Source organism: Hyla sarda, chromosome 7 (genome assembly GCF_029499605.1).
Source record: "Hyla sarda isolate aHylSar1 chromosome 7, aHylSar1.hap1, whole genome shotgun sequence".
NCBI lineage: Eukaryota > Metazoa > Chordata > Amphibia > Anura > Hylidae > Hyla > Hyla sarda.
The window spans coordinates 43,930,458-43,943,372 of record NC_079195.1 but is presented as its reverse complement, the minus strand read 5'-3'; the positions used below and the strand labels follow the sequence as shown (position 1 = coordinate 43,943,372).

The window sequence follows — 12,915 nt, the reverse complement described above, 5'->3', positions numbered from 1 at the left end:
ACAGGTGCTCTTTAACCCCTTAGTGACGCAGGGCGTATATTTGCATCCTACGCCGGCTCCCGTGATATAACGCAGGGTCACACGATGACCTCGCATCATATCAGGTCGGTCCCGACGGCCATCACCTATCGCGGTGATGCCCGGTATTAACCCTTCAGACACGGTGATCAAAGTTGATCGCGGCGTCTGATGTCAAAGTAGAAAACCTTGCCAGCAGCTCATTCGGGCTGATCAGGACCACTGGGGTGAGACCGTGGCATCCCGATCAGCTGTACAGACACGAGAAGGATCCCTACCTGCCGAATGACTGCTCCGTGCCTGAGATCCAGGCTGGAGCAGTCGATCAGCGATAACACTGATCAATGCCATGCTATTGCATGGCAGGGATCAGTGTAGGAAATCAGTGTGTGCAGTGTTATAGTCCCCAATGGGGGCTATAACAATGCAAAAAAAATTTTTTTAAATAAAGTGTTAATCCTTTCCTAATAAAAATTTGAATCGCCCCCCTTTTTCCCATTTAAAAAATAAATAAATAAAAAAAGATGTAAATAAATATAAACATATGTGGTATCGCCGCTTGCATAAATGTCCAAACTATAAAAATATATCGTTAATTAAACCACACTGTCAATGGCGTACACAAAAAGAAATTCCAAATTCCAAAATAGTGTGTTTTTGGTCACTTTTTATACCATAAAAAAATTAATAAAAAGCAATCAAAATGTCCGATCAAAACAAAAATGGTACCGATAAAAACTGAAGATCACAGCGCAAAAATGAGCCCTCATACATTCCTATATGTGGAAAAATAAAAGTAATTTTTTAAATAAATTAATAAAAAAGTATAAATTTTCCTGCACGTAGTTATGATTTTTTCCAGAAGTAGGGCAAAATCAAACCTATATAAGTAGGGTATCATTTGAATTGTATGGACTTACAGAATAAATAGAAGGTGTCAATTTTACAGAAAAATGTACTACAAAATGGCGTGTGTTTTTTTTTTTTTGTTCAATTATTATTTTTTTTTGGTTTTCACCGTAGATTTTTGGGTAAAATGAATGCTGTCATTACAAAGTAGAATTGGTGGCGCAAAAAAATAAGCCTTCATATGGATTTTTTTGTGGAAAATTTAAAGGGTTATGTTTTTTTTTGTTTTTTTTTTAAAGTAATGAGGAAAAAATGGAAATGCAAAAGCTGAAAAACGTCCTTAAGGGGTTAATTATACCAGCTGTAAAAAGAAGTGTATGGTACGGTAATTCTTTTGACAAGATTTGATTTTCATAAAATGTCCAAAAAGAAGCTAGCCAAAAAAGGTCCAGAGAACATTTAGTTAAAGGGAATCTGTCATCAGCATCAGTCACAGTAACCTGTTGGTTCAGGCTTGTAGTGCAGGCGACTCTGATGACAATGATTCTTACATTCCTCGCTCTGTGCCTCTATTCTTTGGTAATCCCTGTTCTTCTGTATATGCACATGTGGTGCACGCAGGGCAATCCCAAGCCCCGGTGCATGGTGGCGTCCGGCCAGCATCTTCCTGGTAACACCTCCTCACTGTGCTGAGCCTCTGCAGAGTGAAGCTCTTTTCTTCAGGGGGATCAGCACAGGTATAACTTGAAGCTTCTGGGCCCCAATACAAAATCTGCAACAGGGCCCAATGTGCATCATTTTCATCAGTGCCACCCGCACTACAAGCCTGTACTATTAGGTTAGTGCTGGTGATACTGATGACAGATTCCCTTTAAAGGGTACCTCTCATCAAATTAAACTTTTGATATATTTTAGATTAATGAATGTTGAATAACTTTCCAATAGCATGTTAATGAAAAATATGCTTCTTTCTATTGTATTTTTCCCGATCAGTCCTGTCAGCAAGCATTTCTGACTCATGCTGGAGTCCTAAACACTCAGAGCTGCCAGCCTGCTTTGTTCACAGCCAAACAGGCTGTGAACAAAGCAGGCTGGCAGCTCTGAGTGTTCTCCTTTGTGAACAAAGCAGACTGGCAGCTCGTAGTGTTTAGGACTCCAGCATGAGTCTGAAATGCTTGCTGCCAGGACTGGTAGGGAGACCCCCTAGTGGTTATTTCTTCAAAGTGGAAAATTAAATAGAAAGAAGCATATTTTTTAATAACATGCAATTGTAAAGTTATTCTGCATACATTAATCTATAATATATCAAAAGTTTTTTTGATGAGAGGTACCCTTTAAATGCATAAACCCCCAAAAATTTGCTCTTTAGTGAAGATATCATCGCTACTTTTGCTTGTGTTTAAGCTCTAGACTTTATTTTTGTACAGAAACATTAGTTGACCGCTTCACCTTTTAAACACTTTATTGGCCACCTTAATAGGGAAGCCGTGATATATGTTGTCATTAGACACTCCGCCAATGAATGTTTAATATGATCATTTGTTTCGTGGGTGAATTTCAGTACATGAGACTTGAATTGCTTTCCACAAGAGACCACTTTGGTGTTGTTTTTAGCCCTCTGAAACTTGCTTTAATCGCCCGGTAATTAGAATATCTTAAATCTTTAAACAGGCGCGGATTCCATTCCTGATAAGATTCTGTAACTTCTGCAAGGCTGAAAGTTGTCACATAACAGCTCTTGTATTTAAAGCGTACTTGTCTTATCCTACACGGAAAAAGATAAAGTTATATGTTGAGGCCATAATGGAAACCCAGTAATTGGTTCTGGAGCCCCAAAATAATATCCAGTAATAAGAAAAAGTGAGGACTAAAGAGAAATAGATAACTAATACAGATAAAGTAAGTCCTTACATACAAAAGTAAGAAAGATCTGCTGGGAGCTGTAAATCACTGTCTATGTCAGTGTTTCCCAACCAGTGTGCCTCCAGCTGTTGCAAAACTACAACTCCCAGCATGCCCGGACAGCCGTTGGCTGTCCGGGCATGCTGGAAGTTGTAGTTTTGCAACAGCTGGAGGCACCCTGGTTGGGAAACACTGGTCTATGTAGAGGACAGGAGCTTCTTCAGGGTCCTGTACAGAACACACAATGTCCTAAAAAAAAAGTAATGGAGCCGCCCCCCACCTGGTGTCCAAAGGAGCAGCTAACACTGGTACAGGTAAAGAGCAGTACAGAACATGTAATACCTCCCTGTACTGTAGAGGGCACTACCAGACAGCCAGTTGGAGCATGCACTTTAGTGAGATGCCCATTCTGATTGGTCAGTTCTTCCAGCCATCGTTTCACAGATCTAGACTGTTCGTAGCATTGTATGTTGAGTCTGGTTTCAAGTTACAATGGTCCAGAAAATTCCATTTGTATGTTTTAAATATTGTATGTTGAGGCCATTGTAAGTTGAGGGATCACTGTATAAAGGAAAATGAAAGAAGCTTTGACATATTTCCCAGACATGTTAAAAGCTGAGATCGCAGCGGGTTTCCAGAGCAAGCCAGCACGCAATTCACTCCCCAGCCAGGCGTCAAATCCGACCTTTTTCACTCCATAAAACATATGGGTCACATTTGATTGACAGCCGGTGGGTAAGGCAAGCACTGCCACACACTTCGCCTGGCTGTAGCTTGCAGTTGCAGTGGATCTCAGGACTGAGACCTGATGCAATCTAAACTTTTCACATGTCTGAGCAACAAGTTGTTCTAAATGACAGTGACACTTAAAAAAATAAATAAAAAAATAAATAAATAAATAAAAAATAGGCTTAACATAAATTCTTGAGTCGATTTCTAATGATACATTCCCAGTAACATCCAGAAACTCTTCGTAAGGGTCCGTTCACACAGGTGGTATTAACTGCGAGTTTCCCTCTGCGGATTTTAGTCGCAGCAGCTTTTCTGTGGAGGATGTAATTTGCTGCAGATTTGCCGGTACGGACATTCTGCTGCTGAGAATGTGCTATGGCTGAAACCCGCAGTGGGAAACCTGCGGCGGGATACTCGCTGTAGATTCTGCCAATGTGAACTTACCCTTAGGGTCAAACGTAACCGATACGCAGAGTTACATGTGGGGGGCTCTCTCTAGGGTTGTTCATTGGCTGCGTTTGATCCGGTTGGTCATTGGCGGATCTGCTGCGTTTGACCCTACCCTTACATAGGATTAGAAGGGAAAACCAACTAAAATGGTCATCAGGTTCAGTAAACCAAACCAGTTCTTGACCTAAAAATAACCTTTTGCGTTTCTCAGTCCATAATAATGAACCAGTTATGGGTGTTCTTTTCCAGTTGATGAACTCGGCCTTTCTTCAGAAGGGGAAGCATCTGGTAATGCAGAGAAGCTCGCTGACCTCATATGCTCCAGTAGGTATATCCCGCTCTATGTACTGAGTAACCTTTTTACTATAATGTCTATTGAAAATATTTCTCAAGTTACTATATTGTAAAAAAAATAAATAAATAAAATCGCCAAAATGGTCCCAGTAAAAACCTAAAGCTTACCTCGCCAAAAAACGAGTCCTCACACAGTGTATAGTCAGAAAAAGAATTACCATATGAGCATGCAAAGCAAAAAATATAAAACAACTATATAAATTAGGTATTGCTAATCACACTGACTCACAGAATAAAATGAATCATTTTTTAATGCAAAATAAACATTGTAAAAATGAGACCCCCCCCCAAAAAAAAATGGCAAAATTGTAATGTGGGGTTGTTGTTTTTTATGTTTTTGTTTTTTCTTTCAATTCTACCCCACCAATATTTTTTTATAATGTCTTATCAAATTTTAGCAGTATCTTCCAACCAGTGTGTCTTGACTTCCTTTTCCTGCCGTACACTCTTGCTGGGAATTCAGCAATCTCTATCTCCCTCCCATTCCACCTGGTGTGCGTCCAGCTGTTGGAAAACTACAACTTCCAGCTTGCCCGGACAGCCAAAGGCTGTCCGGGCATGCTGGGAGTTGTAGTTTTGCAACAGCTAGAGGCACACTGGTTGGAGAAACACTGGATTTTGTTGTAAAATAAAAAGTGTCATTAAAAATATAAATTGTCCCTGAAAAAAAAACAAGCCTTTATATGATGGGATTTTTTTTTTATGGCTATTGAAAGATGGGGATGAAAAAACTAAAATGCAGCTGCCCAAAAAATCAGGAGGTTAAGATTCTTGGCGGTTGCGAGTGACAGGATCTTGGCTGGCGTATCCTTTAGCAACCCTGGTAACCATCTTTGATTTTGCCCAAGAATGACTCCTGACTTGCTCCTTACAAGATCTGTAAGGCTATGTTCATACGGTGGAATATCTGGCCGGAAATTTTCCAGGCGGACATTCCACAGACATGTTCTGGACTGCTGCTGGAAATGAGCCGTCTCCATAGCCGGGAATGCATTTAATAGCGTAATCCGCAGAAAGAATAGACATACCGGAATCGGTATTTCTGATACAGAAACATCTGCAGAGTGCAGCAGAATCCCATAGAAACCAATGGGACTCTGCTTCGGCGGAATGTCCATTCAGACATTCCGCCATGTGAACATGGCCTAAAACCCACACAAATCCCACGACCGAGTCATTTACAACTGATCTACTTTCTAGTTCAGTTACTTAAATTCATATTACACAGAATGTAGCAGAGACCTCTAAATGTCTCCATTTTTGCCGCTCTAGTCGCTTCTACCTGCAGACTTCAAAGCTGACTTTGAAGAGCGAGAAAGAGTCAAAAAAATAAAATAAAGATTTTTTTAATGTTCACCGACACAGTTTGAAATTCAGCAGCATCGGGAAGCTGTGGTGGGAAGCGTCGTGCCCCCTTCTCCCAGGTAAACACAGAATAAAGTCTGTTACCAGCCTCTTGCGTCTCGCTGGATTTTAAAGAACAGAGTGAACTTTTCATTGATGTGTTGGATTTTGTTCTTCAAGGGGAAACACAGTCTTAATTTCTCACTGTCGCGCCCCAGTTTGGTCCAGAAAAGAAACACTCTATGATGAGACCAAAGATTACATTCTCCCCTGTGCAACAATATATATTCAAAATGTATACAGTGGTTGTATCATAATGCTTCCTGTGTGTTGAAAATACAAAGATGACCGAACGTTGCGCATAGTTTTTGATGAAAAAAAATAACCTACCGTTTTTTGTATGCAGCTTCTGTGCGGGCCTGTGTGTTTACGTGGTAACAGACTACAAACAAACCTTATGTAGACTGATACTGCAGTTGTGTGTTACGCCATCCTTTTGCTAATCTACAGTAGACAGTAAGAGAGGGGTCAGATACAAGAGAGTAACGCAGGACTGCAGGATCAGACTACACAGGGTTTGTTTGCAGTCTGTTACTATGGAGACACAAAGGTATTAAAACCTGTAAACAAAACAATAGGTTATTATTTTAAATACTATTTAGCAAATAAGTTGGGATGGGATTGTGAAAATTATGGGTTATGTGATTGTGGGCATTCTGGGCTGTTGATTTCTGCACTAAAGATTCACAGTACAAAACATGTATGGGATTTTAAGAACCCCAGCCACATGGAGCAGAAAAAAAATCTATGTGAAATTAGGGACATGCTGCAGTTTTCCTAATTTCCTAACGTGGTAAGTGTCTCTCAGGAGGGTGGGGGCTGCTTTCAGAGAGTGACTTGGACAGAGACTAGGTGGATGCAAGGATCACGTCTTTTCCTCATTACCTGCATGTAAGTTACAACTGAAAGAGGGGAAACTGCTCTATATGGCTAATGAATGATAAGACAATTAAATAGGTTGGTGAGAGGAAAAAGATGGGCTATGGGTTTAGTTCCCTGGAGTACCCTTTTAATAGTGCTGTTTTTGTTGCTTTTTCCCTAAACTAATTTGTGTTTAGTATGTGCCCTTTTGGTTGCTTTTTATCCTGTGGTGTTTTGTGATCCTTAGATCATTTAATTCAAGGATTGCCATTGACGTACACAAAAAGGCCATAAAAAGCAACAAAAGAGCACTACACACATTTGCATATGTTATTTTTTTGTTGAAAAAACAAACAAAGCAGATGTGGCCTATGTGAGAGCATAAAAAAAATGACTTCTCACCCAAAAAGTGCACACAAAAAATACCAGAAAAAGCATTGTAGGTATATTGACTTAGAGCTTACATCTGGCTATATATATATATATATATATATATATATATATATATATATATATATATATATATTAGTTACATGCTGTTCATAGTAGTCTATGGAGATTGGAAGGGGAAGGAGTTAGCTGCACAGAGAGATACACAAAGACATAGTGCAGCTAGTAAGTGTTATATTACACTCAAGTGCTGAATTCACAGCTATCACTGCTCTATATTATCCTCCATGCTACTGCTGCTTCTAAGGGTGCCCCTTCCCCCAAAGACAATTGAAAATTATATATGAAGCCTGCACTGGTAAAAACTGGTGAAAAGTGTCATAAAGCTATATATAACAGCCAGTAATAATGACCATTTTTCCTGAAAAGTGCATCTGTTACATCTAAACCTATGCAGGAGATTTAGATTCGCTGTATGGATCAGTGTTTCCCAAACAGGGTGCCTCCAGCTGTAGCAAAACTACAACTCCCAGCATGCCCGGACAGCCAAAGGCTGTCCGGGCATGCTGGGAGTTGTAGTTTTGCAATAGCCGGAGGCACCCTTATTGTGGAAAAACTGGTATGTATGTGTATATAATATATATACAAAGTAATAAACTGAATTTCCAAGTTTTATATAGTATCACTTAAGTTTAACCCTATTTACGTAGTCTCTCTTCCTTCTGCCTGTGATCTGTAGAATAAACGCTATAATTTACGAGATTCACTCCTCACATTTGTCATCCACAAACGTATCACACGTATTAAATCGACTGTTTGCTGATCCTTCTTCCAAATGAAACGGAAGGTTTGAGGCTGTGAAGATCAAAGGCGATGTAGCTGCGCGGCACGTAATTGCTTGACAGAGGAGTAAGATGAATGTATGTCTTCTTAAGGAGATCAGTAATAATGTATATTTCCTTCATAGATTAAACCATCGTGTTTTCTTCGCTTATTGCTGAAGTTTTCCATGAACGCGCGGTTTATAAATTATTGATGTTCAGATGTGTTTTTCTTGTGTTACGCTGCTTGTTCCAATATTGACTAATGTGTAATAATAATAATTCTTTATTTATATAGCAGCGTATACAGATTCTGGAACGCTGTACACTCAGATCTAAATTCACCTATCGGTATGTTATGGTGTGTGGGAGGAAACCGGAGTATCCGGAGAAAACCCATGCAAAAAACGGGGCAAACATACAAACTCCTTGCAGATGTTGTTCTTGGTGGGATTTGAACCTAGATTTTGAACCCAAGATCCCAGTGCTGCAAAGCAACAGGGTTAACCACTGAGCCTCCATGCTGCCCATGTAAAATATATAGCAAAAGAAGAGGGGTGGCATTTATAACTAATATAACTTCATCATTAGGGTATGTTTACACTACGTAATTCCCGCGGAATTCCGCAAACGGAATTACGTGCTGTGAACATAAACATCAGTATGAATGGGTTTCCCCGAGACCCATTCACACTGCGGAAATTCAGCGGCAGACAAATCCGCCGCTGAAATTGTTCCATGCAAAGAAAGAACATGTTCAGTCTTTGCACAAAAGTCTGTGAACACTGCATAGCCGTCAATGGTGACTGCGCAGTGCCGCGCGGTCATACCGCGGAAGTATTGCAGCGGCGGCAAGAATGGAATCTCCGCTTGCGGAATTCTTTGAGCAGAGATTCCTTTCATAATCCGTAGTCTGAACATACCCTTATAGTCAGAAGCTGACCATACATATAGGAGAGCGCTCAGTGTTTAGCACTGTGGCCTTGCAGCACTGGAGTTGTGGGTTCAAAACCCACCAAGGACAACTTCTGCATGAAGTTTTTATGGTTTCCCCCTATTTGCGTGGGTTTCCTCCAGGTACTCTAGCTTCCTCCCTCACTCCAAAAACATACTGATAGTTGAATTTGGGGATTAGATTGTAAGCCCAAATGGCAACAGGGACTGCTGAATATAATCATCCTATACTAATGAAAATCTGCTCTCCATCACACCTGGTGCACCAGTGGAGGGCTTGTGCATATATACAGAAGCCAGTCTGAACAGACAGGGCTGCAGACATAAAACTGAATTTAGTAGGGAAAAAATAAAAAGAGGAGGGCAGTGTCTCATGTAACACCTAAGGCACCAGTGTCCCAACAAGGACAGTCAAGGAATTAGAAGCACAGAAAAATCGGGGGTTCTGTCTCCCAAACCTACTCACAGGATGCCGCAAAATTACTATTGTGGACCTGAGGAAGGTGTGAGAACATGCCGAAACGCGTTGTCCAGTTGTACCTTTTACGTACGAATAAAATAAAAGAATCCTGTGTGTATCCATTTGGCATCCTGACTCATTTACCCAGTAGCGCTTGGGGGACAGAACCCCCGATTTTTCTGTGCTTCTAATTCCTTGATTGTCTTTTTCCGTGACCCCTCCTCGAGGACAACGGACAAGGGGGGCACCAAGCAGCAAGCTGTTACATCCCACCACACCACGACAGAGTCGTGCCTTACCCATCACACAACTCCTAGAGGTCAGTGCCACCGCACAGGTGTTTTTTTTCCTTCTCCTTGTCTTTTTACCAACAAGTATCAAATTTACTACGCCAGAGAGCGCCCGCTTCTTTTTTTCTTTTCCCCTCCTTTTCCAACAAGGACAGGGAAAGGTCGGCTCTTCAAGATGGCCGCTCACCTGGTCACAGAAGTAATGTGCATATCACCCCAATGGGGTACCAATAGTCTTGTGGAAGCGAACTGCTAAGCCCAAAGGTGGAATGGAAATGAAGGAAAGAACCTTCTCCCATGTGGAACATGAAGAAATTGGCAGGAAAAAACCTGTATGCAGGCGCTGTTCTTGGGTCCAGAAATTTCAAGCCAGATGCTGAAGGATGGTTGAAGTGCTATATAGCACTAAGTGTATTAATAAATAAAAACCAATGACGCGTTTCGGAGGTACAGTCCTCCTACAGTTGCCAATCTGAGGAAGGACTGTACCTCTGAAACGCGTCATTGGTTTTGATTTATTAATAAACTTAGTGCTATATAGTCAAAGAAAGATGATGGCACTCACGGTATTGCGGTTTCTTAGCAGCGGAGTACCCCTTTAAGTACTGGAGATAAAGCACGACGTCTTGATGACATAGAATCATAACAATAAGAACGTAAAAAAGGGGGATCTTTTTTATAGTTTCTCTTCAATCCCTTTACAAGCAGTCCTGCAATGATTGTAAGTCCCTGCCAAACAATCTGCTGAAGTTCACCGTCCTCTTCATCTTTCAGAACAAATCTCTAACTCTGCCCCCATCCTGTTCCCATGCGGCTCCTTAAAAAGAGAAGTTCTTCCCAAAAGACTTCAGGAAAAAAGTGAGTATCTGCAAGATGGCGTTATTCTTTCTTTGTACTGGTTTTGGTTTTAACCGATGCGTTATAGTGATATTACAGTTTCAGTGAGTAAAGGTTATTTATTGTACAATGAAAAGTTATATAATTTACCAATATACTTTCTATATTAGTTCACGCGGTTTTCTAAAGCTTTGTCAGCAGTCATTAAATAGGACCTGGAGATAAATACGTGGATAAGTTCCTCTCAAGAAGGCGCTGGTACCCGGGGATGGAGATAAAAGTGCTTTATTGGCAACGCGTTTCGATCCCGAACCGGGATCTTCGTCAGGCACAGTTCGGGATCGAAACGCGTTGCCAATAAAGAACTTTTATCTCCATCCCCGGGTACCAGCGCCTTCTTGAGAGGAACTTATCCACGTATTTATCTCCATTACTACTTACCGGACTGACGGACGTCAAACCGGGTTGTTCCTCGTGGCAGCGGTTTCCCTTGATTTTCTACACATAGACGCTACTGTAGGTGTTGTGCTCTGAGCGCAACACCTAGGGGTAAGAACCCATCTTTACGTTAACCCTTTATCATTGTCAAACGGTCCTCACTAGGGGCGCACCTCCTGTTGTTTTTTCTTGTTTATACATTAATTAAATAGGACGTGTCCTCATTTAGGGTGGATATAGTTCTGTTCTGATTCTAGTTTTTATATGTTCAGTTTTGGTGATTATATACTCGAGTATAAGCCGACCCGAATATAAGCCGAGGGCCGTAAATTCACCCCAAAAACCCAGGAAAAGTTTTGTCTGTACTATAAGCCTAGGATGGGAAATACATCATCCCCCCATGTCATCATCCCCCCCCCCCCCCCCGTCATCATCCAGACCCCCGTCATTAACACCCCCATCATCATCACCCCGTCATCATCACCCTGTCATCATCCCCCCCCTTCATCATCACCGCCTGTCAATCCCTTCATCAGTGGTCTTCAACCTGCGGACCTCCAGATGTTGCAAAACTACAACTCCCAGCATGCCCGGACAGCCATCGTCTGTCCGGGCATGCTGGGAGTTTTAGTTTTGAAACATCTGGAGGTCCGCAGGTTGAAGACCACTCCGGCCTTCGTCATCATCAAGACCCCCCTTTTAGTTTTCTACTCGCCTCCCCTCAGTGGGAAGGAAGGGTGAGCTGGTCTGGGCCATCTATACTGCAGGGACCGTTCGGTGGGGAGGGTTAGTCGTTCCGGGCTGTCCATTTTCACCAGGAGGCCCTCTTCTCCGGGCCGGCCCCGGACTAGTGACGTTGCCTTGACGACGACGCACAGGGTCGTTCATGCGCAGGGACGTCTGCTGCGCACGGACGTCAATGTGCGTCGTCGTCAAGGCAGTGTCACTAGTCCGGGACCGGCCCGGAGCAGCGAAGAGAGCCTCCCGGTGAAAATGGACAGCCCGGAACGACTATCCCTCCCCACCGGACGGTCCCTGCAGCATTGATGGCCCGGACCAGCTCACCCTTCCTTCCCACCGAGGGGAGGCGAGTAGAAAACTAAAGGGGGGGGTCTGGATGATGACAAAGGCCGCAGTGGTCTTCAACCTGCGGACCTCCAGATGATTCAAAACTACAACTCCCAGCATGCCCGGACAGCTGACGGCTGTACGGGCATGCTGGGAGTTGTAGTTTTGCAACATCTGGAGGTCCGCAGGTTGAAGACCACTGAGAAGGGATTGACAGGCGGAGAGTTCACTTGAGTATAAGCCGAGGGGGGCGTTTTTAGCACGAAAAATCATGCTGAAAAACTCTGCTTATACTCGAGTATATACGGTAGTATGTGAATGTGAACATAGGGGACATGTATGGACTCTGCACATCTTTTTTTTAGGAGGTGTTATTCATCCCAGGCTCTGCTTGAAACTAGCATGAATATATGTGCTTTATTTTTAATTTATTATTTTTTACAAAACATTACCATTTTGATGCAAAATTGCAGCATTTCTGGACAAAATTGTTAGGGATATACTGATATCTCTGCACTAAGTTGTATAGAATTTGGATTTCATGCACAAGATTTGGCGTGGATTTTTCTGTGAGTCCACAGGTAATCCCCAGCAGTAGGGTTGCTTGTGTATTTTATTGTGGATTTTCTCAGATTTTACTGATTTCTCAATTGTCATTAATACTAATGGTTAAATCTGCAATAAATCGACATACATTTTGCATAAATTAACATACTGCAGATTTATTTGTGCAACTGGGTGGCTCAGTGGTTAGCACTGTTGTGGTAGTGCTGGGGTCCTGGGTTCAAGTCCCACCAAGGACAATAGGGGAGATTAATCAAAACCTGTGCAGGGGAAAAGTTGACCAGTTGCCCATAGCAACCAATCAGATTTCTTCTTTTATTTTTCATTGGGCTTGTTAAAAATGAAAGAAGCAATCTGATTTGTTGCTATGGGCAACTGCACCACTCTTCCTCTGCAAAGGTTTTCATAAATTTCCCCCAATGTCTGTAAAGAGTTTGTATTTCGGCTGCATTCACACCATGTTTGGGCATAGGGCAGCCGGATCCCCCAAGAAAACTTAAAAACTGGTTCCCACCATATCACT

At 42.1% G+C, this 12,915-nt stretch overlaps 1 protein-coding gene and 1 long non-coding RNA gene across 5 annotated transcripts in view; one reads left to right on the top strand and one right to left on the bottom strand.

Annotated features, from left to right (window-relative positions):
* LOC130283456 (uncharacterized) overlaps window positions 1-12,915 on the bottom strand; it is a 61,613-nt gene that overhangs the window by 18,046 nt on the left and 30,652 nt on the right. The gene's annotated exons all lie outside the window — the stretch shown is intronic.
* Window positions 1-12,915, top strand: part of UROS (uroporphyrinogen III synthase) — a 54,573-nt gene that overhangs the window by 26,091 nt on the left and 15,567 nt on the right. For all 4 annotated transcript variants that reach the window (XM_056533004.1, XM_056533003.1, XM_056533001.1 and 1 more), the window contains 2 exons: window positions 4,201-4,275; window positions 10,260-10,343. In XM_056533004.1, the coding sequence (XP_056388979.1) occupies window positions 4,201-4,275; window positions 10,260-10,343 (159 nt within the window). The remainder of the gene's footprint in view (window positions 1-4,200; window positions 4,276-10,259; window positions 10,344-12,915) is intronic.